General features: G+C 41.0%; 1 protein-coding gene across 1 annotated transcript; it reads left to right on the top strand.

Moving 5' to 3' along the window:
- The first annotated feature begins 707 nt into the window (after positions 1-707).
- LOC108344569 (uncharacterized) lies at positions 708-1,079 on the top strand. Its single transcript, XM_017583002.1, has one exon. The coding sequence runs from the start codon at positions 708-710 to the stop codon at positions 1,077-1,079; it is 372 nt and encodes a 123-aa protein (XP_017438491.1).
- The last annotated feature ends 18,398 nt before the right edge of the window (positions 1,080-19,477 follow it).

Raw genomic sequence — 19,477 nt, 5'->3', positions numbered from 1 at the left:
GGGCCTGGAATGAAGAATGATGTCGCTCGTTTTGTGGCGTCATGTCTAACATGTCAACGTGCGAAGGCGGAGCACCAGAGACCGGGCGGTTTACTTCAGCAGTTGGAAATTCCTGAATGGAAGTGGGATAGCATATCGATGGATTTCGTAACCCACTTACCGCGCACGGTCAAGAATCACGATTCCATATGGGTAATAGTGGATCGACTGACGAAGAGTGCCCACTTCCTGGCGGTCAACTTGAAAATGTCAATGACGAAGCTTGCTCAACTCTACATCAACGAGATCGTTCGTTTACATGGAGTCCCCTCAAGCATCATTTCTGACCGAGACACAAGGTTCACTTCGCGGTTTTGGAAATCACTTCAAAGCGAGCTCGGTAGCAAATTGCAGATGAGTTCGGCATATCACCCTCAGACGGACGGTCAATCCGAGAGGACCATCCAGACGCTGGAAGATTTACTAAGGACGTGCGTCCTGGATCAGATGGGCGTCTGGGATGAAGTCTTGCCTTTAGTGGAGTTCACTTACAACAACAGCTTTCAGTCTAGGAGTCGACCGAGAAAGTGAAGCTAATACAAGAGAGGTTGAAGACGTCTAGGAGTCGACAAAAGTCATACGCAGACCGAAGAAGAAGGCCGCTAGAGTTCAATGCTGGAAATCATGTTTTCCTTAGACTGAATCCGACCACGGGAGTAGGCAGAGCCATGCGACCAAAGAAGCTATCCCCTAAGTTCGTCGGACCTTATCAAATTTTGAGAAAGATCGGGCCAATGGCGTACGAGTTGGCCTTACCACCTCAACTGTCAAACCTTCACCCAGTCTTCCACGTTTCCCAACTCCGGAAGTACGTAGCCGACCCCTCTCACATACTGGAGTTGGAAGACGTTCGTCTTCGCCAAGTCCGAACGCTGGAGATGCAGCCGGTACGCATTGAAGACAGTGACATCAAATACTACAAAAGAAAAGTTGTCAGAATGGTAAAAATAGTGTGGAACGAAAAGACTGGCGACGCTACTTGGGAAGTGGAGAATGCTATGAAGGACTTGTACCCCCACTTATTTCCGGGTAAGTCTTAATTTTCGAGGACGAAAATTTTTGTAGTTAGGGGGAATGTAAGACCTTGGAAATTTAACCCAAAAACCCACCTCCAAATCTCATTTAATGCACCCAAAACCCTGCTCAGACCATTTAAAACGCACTCCCAAACTCTGCACACTGACGCCAGGTGTCAAGAACGGAAAGATCGAAAATCAGTAGTGGAAGACAGGTGTCCGTATGAGAGTGCACGTTCATTTTGCCTTGGGAAGAAAAATGATTTTTCTGAAACACTTCTTCCCACTCTCTCTGCATGCACCCTTCATCTTCCAAAAATCTGATCTTTCATTTTCCTCCTCCTTCTCTCTAGAAAACCTTTTCTTCTCTCTACTGTAACTCACTACTCCCTTCTCCGATCCCATTTCAGAAACCATAGAAGAAGTCCCGGCGTCGTGAGCTTCATTCTGAACCGAACAGCTTCAGAATCTGAAACTGGTAAGTCGCTCGTCCCTAGTTTTTGTTCGTATGAACATGCAAACCAAGCCTGGTTGCATGCATTCACTTTGTCTGAATCAAATCTTGGTTTTGTAACTTGTTCTAGTTTGAAAGAGTTGAGTGATCTTGAGGGTAGAAGTTGTAGTTGGGCGAACCAAGAACAATACGTTAGGACGTTTTCACTCACGAATCCAGGTAAGGGAAGCTTATTAATTTAATTTATATGATTATGTGTTGCATGAACGTTCGTTGAATTGATTGGATATGAAAATTTATGATGCTATGTTATGATGCATGAAATGTATGAGATTTCTGTGATTTGATGATATAAGATATGATTATTTGAATATAGTATGATTGTAGATGGGTGAGACTATATGTTAAAATTGAAATTTGATAATATTGACTATGATAAGAAATACCCCTTATGATTGTGTACGTACGTTACTGGACGGTCTTTGACCGTTCGGTTTTCCAGTGAAAATGATTTGGTAAGGGATTCTTTCATTCGGAAAGAATCCTAGTTGAGGACGAACGCCCTCTTTTATTAGTGCTACATTTGAGCGTTCGGCCGAACGTAGATGCCCGAATGTTATGTAAGGAGTTGAGAAGTTTATAATTATACCTTTGGACACTTAGTCATTTCTAAATTCTATCTTCACCATCTCGTATTACCTTTAATTCTATTTTCTATTATGAGTACAAGTCTGCGATGGGTCTCGACTCAAAGCGTTCGTTATTAAATTACCAAACGGGTGGAAATAGCGTTCGTCCAAATTTTAGTAAATCCGTGTATCGCGTTCTGTCATTGACTGGCAGTTGGCTTTTATAATTAAATTATTCTCGGTATGGTCATCTAAACGTCTTGAGCGTCTTTATCTATTTTGGATTCGGCCTAGAGCCTTCCTACTTAAATTATTCTTTGAGTAATGATTTGATCTTCCTAGAGTCAGTTCATTCAACTGATTCGAGTAGAAAATGATGTTCGGTAAATCTGATGTGTCGGTTTTATTCGGTTCTGAAACGAGAATCTCTCGGTCTAGTTTTTCATGTTCGTCCTCGTTATGAAGAGGGCTGAACGCTCGTTATTTTATGTAACTGTAATGAAAGACGAAAATGAGGTTAAAGTGAAGAATGATAATGAACGAACAATATATGAGATGAAATAATGATTGTGGATTTTTGAACGAGCGTTCCAGGGAGGAACGACTCATGTATGGATGAATATGAATATGGAATTTTGTAAAGTATGACTGTGGGCATGCTAATGCTGGCAGTTCATCCTGATGTTCCGTGAGTACTCGTCCTCACGTAGAGGAGGGTAGGTCATGTGTGGGAACGGTAGGAGGTCCTAATACTTAGGGGTACTTTGGATAGGGCTAACCTCGGGTGGCAGCTGTTGAGTGTATCCCAGTTACTACATCACCCGGGTGCAAGAACGCATGTAGCTACACAGATTCATACAGTCCGGACGGTCCGTCTAGAGATATTTTTGTATGGTTATACATATGTTGAACTATAGTCTTGTGTTGTTTGGAATGTTACTTTAAATGTTGATGTATGAATTAAATTACGTAAGCTTACCCTTCGTTTTTCCTTGTGTTGTCTCGTCCTTGTACGTCCGTCCTGTCATTACAATGATCATCCGTGTGGATGTGAGCAGAAGGCGAGGCATTGCTAGAAGACGTTATCGAAGAAGAAAACCTGGTAGACGTGGAAGTCAAAGCCGAGCCCTAGAGCGTTCGTTTATTTTAGATGTTAGCTTTTTAGTTTTTAAACGTTCGATTATTTGATTTTGTAAAACCGTTCGTCCCGAACTTCTATTAGTTCTGAATTAATGTATGGAATTCTGTAATTAAAGCCTTTTGGTTTATGAACTCTAATCTTAGTGTAAGACTGCATTGTTTTACTGTTAAATGTAATTAATTCTATTATATGGTGATTACTGTATTTTGGGATGTTACAAATAGTATCATCATGCATTTGTATTTTGATGGTACTTGTAACATCCCAATTATATACGTCATGCATATATAATAAAGACGTCATCATGCATAATATAGGAAAGCAGTCAAGAGTTAATTAAGGATTACAATCATCCTTAGAATACTGCGGAATTTCCGACTAAAGTATTAGAATTTCTCCCTAGAAATTTCGGAGAATTTAAAACTTTAAATACACAAAAGTTCTTCGGACATAATACGAAGTCAAGGAATAAGAACGAGCAATTCTAAGCTGCAGCACTACCGTCTCCATCAAGAGCTGTTCCCAAAGTATCCTCCCCGCCATCTGCTCCCATCCAAGTGGATGATCATCGCCAAAGAAACATACACAAGCAATACAAACAAGCAAGGGTGAGCTAGATATAAAAAGCATGTTATACAACTTCACACGACATGCAAAATTCATCCAAACATGGTAAACTGACATCACAAGACTTGTTACTTTATACCGCGACTTGTTGCTTTATAGACCGACTCGTCCGGACTAGAATGATTACCGAGCTATGGCGGGTCTTGCACTCGTGGTGGCTTTATGAAACTTGGGCACTACTGCCCTGGCACTACCGCCTGGTGAAACTTGGGCACTACCGCCCGGTGGAACTTTGGGCACTACCGCCCGGCCACAGTCACGAGGTTAATCCGTTATCACTCACCTTGGATCATATGGAAGCACCCAAGACTAGGACCTCCTGCTACTCCTCACCACATGGTTCAATCCTCTCTACATGAGAAGAAAGACCATTGGAGTTTCAGGATGACCCCCAAAACTGAGCTACCATGTAATCATTCTATACAACCCCAAAACACCACCATGTATCCTCTCCTTGAGGATCATGGAATTACGTCCATGAATCATATTGTTACTTTGAACCTTAACCACAATTATGAATAATCAGATACCACCATATTATCACAACAAATCCAACATATCTCATACATTCACATTTTTTCACATAAATCACGTCACAGACAATATTCCAAACATTGGTACACATAATTCAACCCAAGAGCAAAGGAACTTAGAATCCAACATATTTGTAAAATACTATTTAGACTAGCACTATTCACTGAACACTGTTAGACGAACGCTACTGAACGAACGTTATTTTCCACACAAGGCCGAACACTTATTTGGACGGACGTTATCAGATCCCACAATATCATGCCGATCGCTATTTCACCGAACGCCATATTAGATTGAACACCATCCGGCCAAACGCTAAAACCGAGCATCTCTCTTGATTAAACACTATTCGGCCGAACGCTATAACTGAGCACCTTGAACACCATTCGGCCGAACGCTAAGACCGAGCACCTTGAACACCATTCGGCCGAACGCTAAAACCGAACACCATATTATACCGATTATTATTTAGCTGAACGTTAAGGTTGATCACTTAGGCTCGACACTAAACACCAAACGCTATTTGACCGGATACCATTAGGTCGAACACCAAAAGAACGAACGCTATGATCAATCACTTAGACTTAACGCTAAGACAGCGAACACTACCAGAGTAAATCTCATCAAGGCCGAACGCTATAGATCACTTCCTGAGAATACCAATTTAAGGACGAACGTCTACAATCACTAATAGCCAAGACCGAACGCCTGTGATCCAAACCTAAGAATCCTATTCGGCCGAACGCTAAGACCGAGCACCTTGAACACCATTCGGCCGAACGCTAAAACCGAACACCATATTATACCGAATATTATTTAGCTGAACGTTAAGGTTGATCACTTAGGCTCGACACTAAACACCAAACGCTATTTGACCGGATACCATTAGGTCGAACACCAAAAGAACGAACGCTATGATCAAGCACTTAGACTTAACGCTAAGACAGCGAACACTACCAGAGTAAATCTCATCAAGGCCGAACGCTATAGATCACTTCCTGAGAATACCAATTTAAGGACGAACGTCTACAATCCTTGCAGCTTCAGAAGATCTCCACTTCACCTCTCCCAGATCTTGCAGCAAAGCTTTCCACTCCTCCAGAAATTTAGAGCTTAGCCCCCCTTGAATCCACGGGTCTTTTTTTTAAGAGGGAAAGTCTGCATTCTCAGCCACTCCTTTCCATTCTTAGTGCCAAGCACACTAATTGATGGAAATGATGGTGTTTCCTGGTGGCTGGGCACTTCAAAGTGGGAAGACCCACCACCCACGAGCTGTTGCTGCCAATCCTTTGCTGGACGTGGAGCCCTCTCCTCTTTCTGAACGTGCAGCTGCCCCCTCCCTGTCAGAACCTGAAAAATCAAAAGTCAGGAACCAGTAAAATCCAAGCACGTGTCATTAGTGGAATTCACGTGTCAAGAGGGGAGCTTGACACTCAGATGACGAACGCCAGGTGTCAAGCGAAGGAGACCCGGAAATCAGTTAGTGGAAAACAGGTGTCGACTGAAGAGGGGACGTTCGTTCTCGACTGTGCAGCAAAACTGGGATTTTCAGAAAAACACTCCACTCTCCTCTGCATGCACTCTCTTTCCAAAAATCTGATCTTCCATCTTCCTCCTTCTTCTCTCTAGAAAACCCTCCCTTCTCTCTTCTGTAACTTACCATTCTCTACTCCGATCATCGTTCAGGCACCGTGGAAGCATTCTCGGCGTCTCAAGCTTCATCTTAAACCGAACAGTTCTGGATTCTGAAACGGGTAAGTTCCTCGTCCTTAGCTGTTCGTCCGTATCAACATGCAAGCCTAGCTCTGGTTGCATGCAGTCACCTTATCTGAACCAATCTTGGTTTTCTGTAATTTGTTTTAGTTTGAAGAGTTTGGTTGAGCGTTGAGGGTAGAAGAGATCTTATTTCTGAAAACTGAGTTTTAGTCTAAAGGACGTACGTGCACTTCTAGAGGTAAGGGAAGCTTATTTGATTTAATTTGTATGTTGTGTTTTGTATGAACGTTCGTTATTTGACTGCATGAGTATAGTGCATGATGTTTGATGAGATTGAATTGCATGAACGTTCGTTGATTTTGAGTGGGAATGAAATACATGAATTTACATGATATGGATTATATGAAATGTGGAAGTTGATGTTGATATGAACGCATGAAACTATGAGATTTGCATGATGAGAAATAAATTGGAATGTAAATGGATTGAATAAGAATTTTCCCGTGATAATGTACGTTCGTGCTGAACGGTCTTTGACCGTTCGGTTTTGTAACACCCCAAAAAAAATTTTTGCCCTTTTTAAAATCCAAAACTTGAAATATTACAATAATACAATTACGGTAACACCCCGAACCTCAAGCTCAAATCTATACAAAAGTTTACAGCTCAGACAGAACAGTAAAGAAAACATTGAAACCTTCTAATACACTCTTCCATCTCTTCCTGCACTTGCGCCAGACCACGCGACATCTCTTCATCTGCTCCCGTATAACAAAACGATATACGATCATCGCAAAAACATGATTTTCCAATACATGCACAAAATAAGTAAGGGTGAGCTAACATGCAATATATCATTTATAAAAATATGCATAATTGTTTTGATAAAATCATCATGTAATATTTAGGTTAGACATTCCCATACACCAACATACCAAAATCCTACTAGACACTCATACGGATGATACAATGATTAGCTACTGGACAAAGCTATTCCCCAAACCTTCTAACCGAATATTATTTGGACGGACGCTATCTGCCGAACCCTATCTAATGAATACTATTAGGCTGAAACCCATTTAAACGAACGCTAGGTGATCATACACAATTGAGCCGAACACTAAACTCAGGAAACCATAATGACCGAACACTCTCATAATGAACACTGAGATCAAACACTAGGCTGAACGCTAGAAACTGAACGCCAGATCGAATACTGATTTCATGAACGTTAAGATTGATCACTTAAGCTCGACACTAGACATCAAACGCTATTGGACCGGATACCATTAGGTTGCACACCAAGAGACCGAATGCTAAGTAAGATCAAACACTAGACTTCACGCTGAGACAACGCACTCTACTAGGACAATTACCATTATTTCGAACACTATTCAAACGATCGCTCAAAGATCAAACCTCGTGCACCACAGATTAAATACCATTCGGACGAACACTTAATTGATCACTTTACTGGATTAAACACTATCTGAAGGTAACCTCATAGAGGCCAGATGTTCCCTACGTACGACCGCTAACCGTTAACAGTCCTTGTCTAAGACAAGCGTCATCCAAATCGAGCACTACCTATGAACGATCACTGCCTGAATCATGCATCATTACAACTAATCACTATTAATTAATCGATCGCTACCTCAACGAATATCAAGGCCGGTCACTCCCCATAAATGATTGCAACCTCAGAGCAACATCACCAATAAAGATCATTCTCTAAGAACCATCGCTACAAGACAAAACACTAGAATAAAGAACGCCTGAGTCAGGGTTAAACACCTAGAGTACTCTACTGAACACCTCAGTACTGACTGAACGTAATCAAACTAAACCACAGGGTACCAAAATACGACCGGACACTAACTACCTGAGAACAACTAACATCCAGATCAACCGTTACCTAATAACGCCTACTACCCGAAAGTAAATAATACCAAGACCGGACGTCACTAATAATAACACACGCTACTACCTATAGACCCAACAAGTTTTACTTCCCGTCTCTCTCGAAGAATTATTCCAAATCCAGTTTTATCTGTACTGCCATCTCTCCCGTACCAATACGATCATCACGGTTGGAAACCACAGCCACAACATGCAAGATGAATAACCAGAAGTATCACATCGTAGATCCATTATATACAAACTATAACAATTCCCATGGTAAATCGACCCACATGACGATGCAGACTAGTCTTTCATAAACTGATGTCGTTTACTTGTAATTCGTCGTCATAACCTGCTCTCAATAACAGGCGACCCGAGCCGTCTTCCATCGCGACTTCAGACCTATCTCCCCGACTCCTCAAGGACTAACGAGTAAAAACATCGATACTACGCGTAACGATGCACTATACTCAACACGAGCCGAAGTCATTGGGCGAGACATTCACCTCCTCGCGCAGAAGAAGGTGACACTTGAATCTTAGTCTCACGCATGAGACTAGCAAAAATGCTCAAAAGACAGACGAAGTTACAAGTAAATAACACAGGATATGTACCACCTCCAACAGAATAAGCGTGCTCAATCACGAATTCAAACATATTCTCAATAATATGTATAAATAAACCAATATTGGATCAAGGAAATAACCAACAATTCTCAATAATTGTTTCAAAATACTCCCACGGATACATGCATTATTGCCGAACGTTATTTCCAACTCTGATGCTGTTTGAACGAACGTTCTGGGATCCATCATCATCAACGACCGAACGCTGCCTATGGACACCAAATATTATAAAACCGAGCATCAAAGGACGAACGCTCGAGATCAAGTCTAGTCGTACGTTACCTCTGACGAGTACTTCCCGTGGATTAACGAACGCCCACATTCACAATTAAACCAAGGTCGAACGTCCAAGATTCAAACCGAACGCTTAAAACCAAACGCCCAAGAATTTCAAATTAAGAATGAACGTTCTGATATTTAGTCGAACCACTAAGTCACTTGGCCGAACGACATTAAAAGAAGCATGAACGAACGACATAAATCAACAGCTAACCGAACGTTGCTAAAATCAAAACTTAACCCAACGCTCGGTTATACTAAAACCGAACGCTCACTTATACCCCTTAACCGAACGCTCACTTATACAAAAACCGAACGCTCACTTATACCCCTTAACCGAACGCTCACTTATTCCCAAAAGCCGAATGCTCACTTATACCCCTTAACCGAACGCTCACTTATTCCCAAAAGCCGAACGCTCACTTATACCCCTTAACCAAACGCTCACTTATTCCCAAACGTCGAACGCTCAATTATATCCAAAACCGAACGCTCGATTACACCCATAAACGGAACGCTCACTTACACTCATAACCGAACGCTCACTTACACTCATAAACCGAACGCTCACTTACACTCATAAACCGAACGCTCACTTACACTCATAAACGAACGCTCACTTACACTCATAAACCGAACGCTCACTTACACTCATAAACCGAACGCTCACTTACACTCATAAACCGAACGCTCACTTACACTCATAAACCGAACGCTCACTTACACTCATAACCGAACGCTCACAATATGTACAATTCGAATATTAAACTAAGTACGAACGTCCAACAACTCTCATTCACTGGATAAATATCATTGATGAACGTCTAACATTCAACTAACATAAGGACGAACGCTGCGCTCATTACACGAGAATACAAAACCGGATGCTCACAGATCAAGCCCAGAACGAACGTAACGCTCGTAACTGGAGGAGGCAAGACCGAACGGTCACTAGTTGAGGGAACGCTCGTTCTACAAGTTATAATTTGGCCGACCACTATTTGGTCGAGCACAAGTTGGACGAACGTTCTAAGTTTGCTGATTGGGCGGACGCTCAGAATAATTACCGAACGTTCAGAAATTGGTCGTCCGTCGAACACCAACTGGACGAACGTCCAATTTTCACCAAAATTGGACGTTCGCGCATTCTGCAGAATTCTGCAGAATCGCGCAGATCCAGAGAAAACCCAGAAAACCCTATTTTCAACCCCTTCTTCCCAAATTTGCATCAAAATACAGATTATACCAACAATTAATGAAATAAATCAAACTCCCCTTACCTCTTGAAGACTTCCTTGTAAATTTTGGGATCTATCTCCTCCTAGATGTGCAGATCAAGATCTCCTTGCAACTTCAACAATTCTTCACTTCTTTTCCCAGATCTTGCTGCAAGGACTCCCCTCTCACCAGATGCTCAACCAGATCCTCCTCTCAGGCCTTCAGAAGTTGGAACAGCTTCCCATGGGTGCTCCTAGAACGGTTGGAAACGAAAGGGAGGAAGGGTTCCCTTCTTCTGGAAGCTCTCCCTCATACCAAAGATAAGCCTCTCTCTCCTTCTCACATGCCAAAATGAAAGCTCTCCTTTGCTGAGCCTTTCCCCCGTAACCCAATACCTCCAATAAATGCTTCCTAATAATGCAAGAGGTGGGTGACCACCATGTCCCCATCATGCCTAAAATTACGGGTTTTACATTCTCCCCAACAACAAAAATTTTCGTCCTCGAAAATTAAGCCTATCGAAACTAGTCAAGGTAAGTTTCTCTCATCTCATCCTTCAAATTTTTCACTTAACTTAAAGATCCTAATAATACTTCATTCTGCTTCAAAGAACTTATGTTCTGCCTTATCTAACTGCCTCTCGAAATCCTCTCAAACCTTGCTACAACCATGCTTGACTAAGGCTTCTCCTAATCTAACCTCTAAACTTCTTGCGAACATACGATATATGATTTTCTGGCCTTATTTCTATAAAATTTCATCACCCAAAACATTACTTTTAAGGTCCAATATCTTCACCCGTCCTTGAATCTGCATCCCTCTACTACTATAGAGCCTAATACACCACCACAAAAGCAAGAACGAAACAGGAATTACTATCGGAAACAACACTGAAGCTCTAACTCTTTCTTATCTCAAACCTTCATAATTAAGAAAGGAAAATCATTTATGATAAAAGTCATGAGTGTGCACCCTCATTACTCTTATCAAGACGTTTTCTATTCTCAAAACTTCTAGTTAGATACACACCTTACTATGAAGACTCGGAGGAAATGGTAAATCATACCATTTACACTTAATTCTTCCCAGCGAAGACACGGTAAACCCACAACACAAAGGTCATCCTAAGGATGAACTGCTCTGATACCATTACTGTAACGCCCCAAAAAAATTTTTTGCCCTTTTTAAAATCCAAAACTTGAAATATTACAATAATACAATTACGGTAACACCCCGAACCTCAAGCTCAAATCTATACAAAAGTTTACAGCTCAGACAGAACAGTAAAGAAAACATTGAAACCTTCTAATACACTCTTCCATCTGTCCTTGCCGGAGTGCCGCCGTTCACTGTTGAAGGCCGTGTCGGAGAGATCGAACGCCTCCAGCCCGTTCCGTTTGACGGCGCCGCAGCTCCGACGTGGAGCGCTCGACGCGAACACGGCATCGTCTTTCCTCCGTTCCGGCCCAGCGACCTAGGGAGGCGTTGAAGGTGTCGCTTCGTCCTAGGTGGTTCCGTCCCTGTCCCGGAGTGTCGCCGGAGTGCCGCCGGACCTTTCTTCTAAAGATATTGCCGTCATGAAGAGGCGGATTGCAAATGTTCCTGAACCTGGGGAAACGATATGTATGTATTATTTCATTCTTAATTTTTTGATTTTTTATTTCTTTGTTCTACTGAAGTATCATTGTAAAATACAATATTTATTTTCCAATTCACTCCAGAGTAGTTGTAGATCATCCATTTGCTTAGGCAATCATTGGTTTTTTATGTGGCCAAGGAGTTGTGGAATTTCTTGCTAAGGGTAGTTCATATCCTTAAAAAATATTATCCAGTTAAAAATATTTTACTCTCAAATCTGAACGTGTAAGGAATGTGTAATTTTGACATTGTGCTTTTCAAGTTGGAACAAATAAATACAGAAAATAAGAGAACTCGAATCTGCTGTTGACTCCATAGTTGCGTATGCAAATTTACTTTTAACTTGAGTTGAGTATGGCAACCCTAAACCGTTATCAAAGAAAGCCTGTTAATTGCCATTTTTTCAAAATAAAGGATTAATGGTGTTCATAAAGATAAAAATATAAGAAACAATATTTAAAGTTATATCTGGCTTGTATCTAACTGCAATTATTAATTTTATATCATGTTCATTTACATGTTCTCTTTATATCTTGTAAATCTTTATACTTGACTAGGCTGGAATTATATATCATATATCTACTTCGTTAAGAGTTTTTTGAGGTTCATTAGTTGGGCAGTATTAACCGATATTCTTCCAATAGGTATTGCAAGCCTTGAGAAGGTTAAAAGGTAACAGTGACAGAAAGGCAAAAATGTCTGCTGAGACTAAGGTTGTATTTGACCAGCTAACTGAGGATGCTATGAAGCTGATGGAGAATGGTGAATACAGTTGAGTTAATCCCTCCGGGCTTTGTAGATATTATGCATTGTGTAGACATGTAATCATTTAGATAGGCTGATGAGACTGTATGTCATGCGACTTGTTTTGATTCACTGTTTCTTTAGTTGGCATGCTTACATTATGCTTAACTTTGGCTCCTTGACCTTTTTCGCAGATGTTTATCATGAAAAGCGAGAGGTTTTTGATCGTGAAGCGGGTTAGTGTTATACACTATGCTTTATTCTACTTATATTATGTTTTGTTGTTTCATTATGTTTACATTGTTAACAACATGATGTAATATGCTGTTTGATTTTATAATTTATTTGATTTAACTACTTGGTTTTACTCTTATAATACTGTTCAACTTATGTTGTTATTATAGATGACGAACGCTTGATCATAGATGACGAACAGTCGTAGGCTTGAACCGTTAGAGCCAAGAATGACCGAACGGTATATCCGCGAGGCCGAACGGTCGTTAAGCGGAACGCTGGTGTGGACGAGCGGTAGGAGAGAAAGACGAGCGGTAGATGAGGGAGGACGATAGGACGAACGGTTGGAAGCTTGCCGATGATCGAACGCTTAAGGCTGCAAAATGCCGAACGTGCTGAAGGCTCACGGTTTAGGACGAACGGTCACAGCAACAGTGGGAAGAACCGAACGCGCTCAATGAAGGACGAACGCTTCATCTCTTTTTTTTTTTATATTTTTATTTTTATTTTTATTATTATTTTATTTTTGTTTTATTATTTTTTTTTTATGATGAAAATAAAATTATTAATCAACCCGGACGAAATTGAGTGTTGACAGAGTTATTGATGATTTGAATTAATGCAGTATAGACTAGGAAGGTCGTCTCTCAAGGACCAATGTTGCGGTTCAGTCATAGATGACACAAAAAAAGGGGGGTTTTTTTTTGGATTGTTTTGCAAGGAAAATTAAATTAATTAAAAGTTGAAAGTTAAAAACAATTGACAAAATTATGAAAATTAAAAGCTGAAAGCAGAAAACCGAACGGTTCTAACCAGTGTTAAAACCGAACGGTGATATAAAAGACCGAACGGTCCAAAGCACAGAACGAAAGGTTGAAGTATAAATTGCACAGAAGTAAAAACCGAGCTGTAATAACATTGAGACCGAGCGGTCTCCGAAAATGGATTTGAGTGAACGCTAAATAATGAGCGTCCTAACCGCACGGTTCTTATAACAAGGCCGATCGGTTAAGGCAGTAAATCAGAAATGAGCACAATAAAGCCGAACGGTAAAAGCAACTTAAACAGTTAATGAAAAGGACGAACGGTATTAGGTGACCGAACGGTATGAAGATAACAGGCAATGGAAAATGATATTGAAAACTAAACCAAACACAAAAACGAACGTTAATGACCGAACGGTACAAGAATATTTATTCATCAAGCTAAAGGTACCAAGACCAGAGCTAAACCAGAAAATAAAGAATCAACCGAACGGTTAAAGCAGCAAGGTAAAGACCGAACGTCCATACTGTGACCGAACGGTAGATGTAAGTATAAATGAAGGAGCCATTCGATCTCTAACAGACCGAACGATATGAAAATTAAGAACAAACGGTCGATAAACAACAAGCACAAACACAGAGACAAGCCGAACGTCACAGAGCAAATAAAAATCAGATGAAAGATGGACGAACGATCTCTAACAGTGACGTTAAAGACCGAACGGTTTGACAGGCAGAAACAGTAAACGTGCAGAATTCAAAACCAGCAGAAACGCAATTGCAGGAACAGTAAACTCGCACAATAAAGCTATCAGTACAAACGAACGTCAAAATTAAATTGCAAACAATCAACAACAGTATAAATTAAATGGCCAAAATGGTAAACGTCTACTGTGCCAATCACCAAGAGCTCCTACTGCCGTGACTTCTCCTCGGCTGGAACTCCCTATGCACCTCACAGCACCTCACGGCACCTCTACTCTCATACAACAATCTCACTACATTACATTATCTGGAGTTCAAAGCTAATCTACTGAACTTGGAGGAGAAGAACCGAGAGCCTCCTCCCAAGCGTAACCCTCTCACTCACGGCCTCTCACTCTTTTAAAGCCAAATTCTCAAGTCTCGTTCTGGTGCTGCCTCGTGCGTTTCCAGCCAGGTTGCCATGCTGTTGTCTCCCATTAGCAACCTTTAATGAATTTCTTCCATCACTCTTTTGCTTCTCTGTCAGATAAAGCCATGTGGGGCCCTCCATTTTGTTTACACTTCTGCATGTTCTGCACACCATCGTTGCCCATAATGGAATAAACAAGGTATGTGTCAGCTTTCCACTTCTCTCCCATCTCAACATGTGCATCCAATTCGGCTGGACTTGAAGACGGTGTGTGTTGTCGTTGCTGCTGTTTGATGCAGCTGGACGTGAATGCTGTAAAACCCGTAATTTTAGGCATGGTGGGGACATGGTGGTCACCCACCTCTTGCATTATTAGGAAGCATTTATTGGAGGTTTTGGGTTACGGGGAAAAGGCTCAGCAAAAGGAGAGCTTTCATTTTGGCATGTGAGAAGGAGAGAGAGAGGCTTATCTTTGGTATGAGGGAGAGCTTCCAGAAGAAGGGAACCTTTCCTCCCTTTCGTTTTCAGCCGTTCTAGGAGCACCCATGGGAAACTGTTCCAACTTCTGAAGGCCTGAGAGAAGGATCTGGGTGAGCATCTGGTGAAAGGGGAATCCTTGCAGCAAGATCTGGGAGAAGAAGTGAAGAATTGTTGAGGTTGCAAGGAGATCTTGATCTGCACATATGGGAGGAGATAGATCCCAAAATTTTCAAGGAAGTCTTCAAGAGGTAAGGGGAGTTTGATTTATTTCATTAATTGTTGGTATAATCTGTATTTTGATGCAAATTTGGGAAGAAGGGGTTGAAAATGGGGTTTTCTGGGTTTCTCTGGAACCTGCGCGATTCTGCAGAATGCGCGTACGTCCAATTTTGGTGAGTCAAAATTGGACGTTCGCTCCTTCAGTGCTCGACCAAATAGTGGTCGGCCAAATTTATGGACGTTCGGTAATTGTTCTGAGCGTCCGTCCAAATCAGCGATCTTGGAACGTTCGTTCGAACAGTGCTCGACCAAATAAGGGTCGGCCTAACGTTCGTCCAATTCTGGTGAAATTGGACGTTCGTCCAAATTGCTCAGTGGTGAGCGTTCGGTTCTGAGCGAACGTCCGCGTTCGTTCGTCATAATATATTGGACACTCGTCCAAATCGTACTTACATTAATGAGCGTTCGGCTTTTGGGAATAAGTTAGCGTTCGGTTAAGGGGTATAAGTGAGCGTTCATCCTTGGTGTTGTTAGCGTTCGTCCTTGGTGTAGTGAGCGTTCGTCCTTAGTGTAGTGAGCGTTCGTTCTTAGGGAATGATCTTTATTGGTGATGTTGCTCTGAGGTTGTAATCATTTATAGGGAGTGACCGGCTTTGATAGTCGTTGAGGTATCGATCGATTGATAAATAGCGATTAGTCGTGATGATACATGATTCAGGAAGTGATCATTCATAGGTAGTGCTCGGGTCGGATGATGCCTGTCTCAGGTAAGGATCATTAATAGTTAGTGGTTGTACGTAGGGAACATCCGGTCTCGATGAGGTTACTCTCAGATAGAATTAAATTCAGTAAAGTGATCAATCAGTGTTCGTTCGAATGGTACTTAATCTGTGGTGTGCGAGATTTGATCTTTGAGCAATCGTTCGACTAGTGTTCGAAATAATAGTAATTGTTCTAGTAGAGTACACTGTCTTAACGTGAAGTCTAAGTATTTGATCTTAATTAGCGTTTGATCTTTTGGTATTCGACCTAATGGTATTCGGTATAATGGCGTTTGATGCTCAGTTTCTAGCTTAAGTGATCAATCTTAATGTTCATGTAAACAGTATCCGATGTAATATAAGTTCGTTGATTTATCGTTTGATTCAGTAATGTTATGATATCTGGGTATGTATTGAGGTTGAGGGTACTGTAGTAGGATGTCTTGATCTGTGGTTGATTGTGGACATATTGAGGAGACTAAGAATGAAATCACAAGTGGGGCACCTTCCGTTGATTTGCTCATCAACGTATCATCCGGATGAGAGTTTATTGTGTATTGGGTTGATTATTAGGTACTATGGAATGAGTGTCCAACAGGAATTGTGGTACGTTGGTTTGAGGATGTCGGACTTAATTATTATATGATATTTGTATTGAAATAACTATGCATGTTTTATAAATGATGTGTTTCAGGTTAGCTCACCCTTACTTTGCTTGTTTGTGCATGTGAATGCGATGATCGTATAATGTGTGATGTTATACGGGAGCAGTTGAAGGATTGTCACGTAATCCTGTGCAAATGGAGGAAGAGATGGAAGATCGAATTAGAAGGATTCAAGGTTATCTTTGCTGTTGCGTTTGAGCTTAAGACTGTTGTATAGATTTTAGTTTATGCTCGGGATGTTATGTATTATTACAACATTTAAGTTTTAAAAAAAAAAATTATTTGTTTTTAGGGTGATTTTTTTTTTTTGGATGTTACAAATGCTTCGAAGGTTGCAGCTCCCAAGCTTCTCATGGGCGTGCTGCTGGAACTGCTAGACGGATGGGGTGTGAATGAACAGAAAACGGAAACTTAATACATAGTATTCATATTCAAGCACAATGAATTTAATTTAAACTCTCTTTAAGAAATGCCAGATATTTGAACTAGACAGGAGGTGACCAACATGACAGTAATCCCCAAATCAAAATAACACAGAATTCAATGTATAATAACACTACACCAACACAAAAACTGAAATTACATTACACCAACACAATCAACTAAAACAACAAATTGGAAATCATAACAAACATTGTCAGCATTTGTTAAACCACGACAAAAAAGAGAACAAAAAAATAATAGTCATTTACTAATTCATATAATTCGTGCCACATAAAACAACATTTTCTAACACTCATGCTACATGGACAAAATTGGTACCTTAGGCAAAATAAGTGGATACCTATGTGCCAGTTTTTGCACAACAAGGCCAACTACGTCCATCACTTTCATTTTGGGGTGTCTTGTTTGTTTTCCCTCATTTTATCTACTTCTAAGTAATCTGGGAACAATTTCTTAACATTTTTTTAACATATTCGTGCCACATAAAACAACATTTTCTAACACTAATGGCACAGGAACAGAACTGGTACCTTAGGCAAAATAAGTGGGTACCTGGGTGCTAGTTTTTGCACACCAAGGCCAACTACGTCCATCACTCTCATTTTGGGGTGTCTTCTTTGTTTTCCCTCATTTTATCTACTTCTAAGTAATCTGGGAACAATTTCTTAACATTTTTTTAACATATTCGTGCCACATAAAACAACATTTTCTAACACTCATGGTACAGGAACAGAACTGGTACCTTAGGCAAAATAAGTGGGTACCTAGGAGCCAGTTTTTGCACACCAAGGCCAACTACGTCCATCACTCTCATTTTGGGGTGTCTTGTTTGTTTTCCCTCATTTAATCTACTTCTAAGTAATCTGGGAATAATTTCTTAACATTTTTTTAACATATTCGTGCCACATAAAACAATATTTTCTAACACTCAGGGTACAGGAACAGAACTGGTACCTTAGGCAAAATAAGTGGGTACCTGGGTGCCAGTTTTTGCACACCAAGGCCAACTACGTCCATCACTCTCATTTTGGTGTGGCTTGTTTGTTTTCCCTCATTTCAGCTACTTCTAAGTAGTTTCGGAACAAATCTTAACATTTTATTAACAAATTCGTCTCGCATAAAAATACATTCTCTAGGACCCTTGGTTCACCAACATTACTGCTACCAAAGCCGAATGAAGTGGGTTATTGGGTTGAAGTTTTTTGACAGCAAGACCAACGCAATCCATGACTACCAATCGAACAGAATTACAGCAACAATGTAAGATTAACCAAAGAACTTGTATAAAAATGAGAAAGAGAACAACATCCACTTGGGAGACGTTTCATACATAACCAAATCAAATCCAAAAACATCATCCATGTATTCAACATTCATTGCACTGACAAATCAAAAAAGAAACCAACCTTTAGTGAAGACCACGTGTGGCGGTTGGAACAGAGACGATTGCCTAAGGTGTGGGTGGGACTGACAACCCGAAAAACCCCTCTTTTGGGTCCACCGAACAGCCCAAACTCCGGCGAGACTCCGGCGAACCTCCCGCGGCACTCCGGGACAGGGACGGAACCACCTGGGACGAAGCGACACCTTCAACGCCTCCCTAGGTCGCTGGGCCGGAACGGAGGAAACACGATGCCGTGTTCGCGTCGAGCGCTCCACGTCGGAGCTGCGGCGCCGTCAAACGGAACGGGCTGGAGGCGTTCGATCTCTCCGACACGGCCTTCAATAGTGAACGGCGGCACTCCGGCAAGGACTCGGTCTCTCTCTCTCGCTCGTGAACCCTTTCTCCAACTCTCTCGTCTCTCTGTCTAGGCACACCATCCGTCCCCAATGTTCGCGCCGCTTCTCTCTCTACGAAGTTCGAATATCATTTCAAATTTGAAATGCACACCCTAAACTGCCTGTGCCCGTCCCTCGCCACGTCACAATTGAAGCAGGTTTTCTCAGAATGCAGCAGCTTTTTCCCTTTAAAACGTTGACCGCTCAAACGCTGACACGTGTGCCGTGTTCAAATGTTGTCAAATTTGGTTGTTCGAGTATCATTTTCCTATAAAAACGACATGATAATTTGATAACATCTTTTTTATAATATTTTAATATTATTTATATGATATTAGGTAATTTGTTCAAAATTATATCATAATTAATAATAATAATAATTATAAATATTAATATAAATTAATCATAAAATGACATATAAATAATATTAAATTATTATAAAAAAATTATTATT

Source organism: Vigna angularis, chromosome 8, assembly GCF_016808095.1.
Source record: "Vigna angularis cultivar LongXiaoDou No.4 chromosome 8, ASM1680809v1, whole genome shotgun sequence".
NCBI classification, from domain to species: Eukaryota; Viridiplantae; Streptophyta; class Magnoliopsida; order Fabales; family Fabaceae; genus Vigna; species Vigna angularis.
Note: the sequence above shows the minus strand (reverse complement) of the source record. Positions and strands in the feature narration are given on the sequence as shown.

Excerpts from the sequence above, each read along its gene's own strand:
- LOC108344569 (XM_017583002.1), top strand. The coding sequence starts at position 708 with ATGCGACCAAAGAAGCTATCCCCTAAGTTCGTCGGACCTTATCAAATT.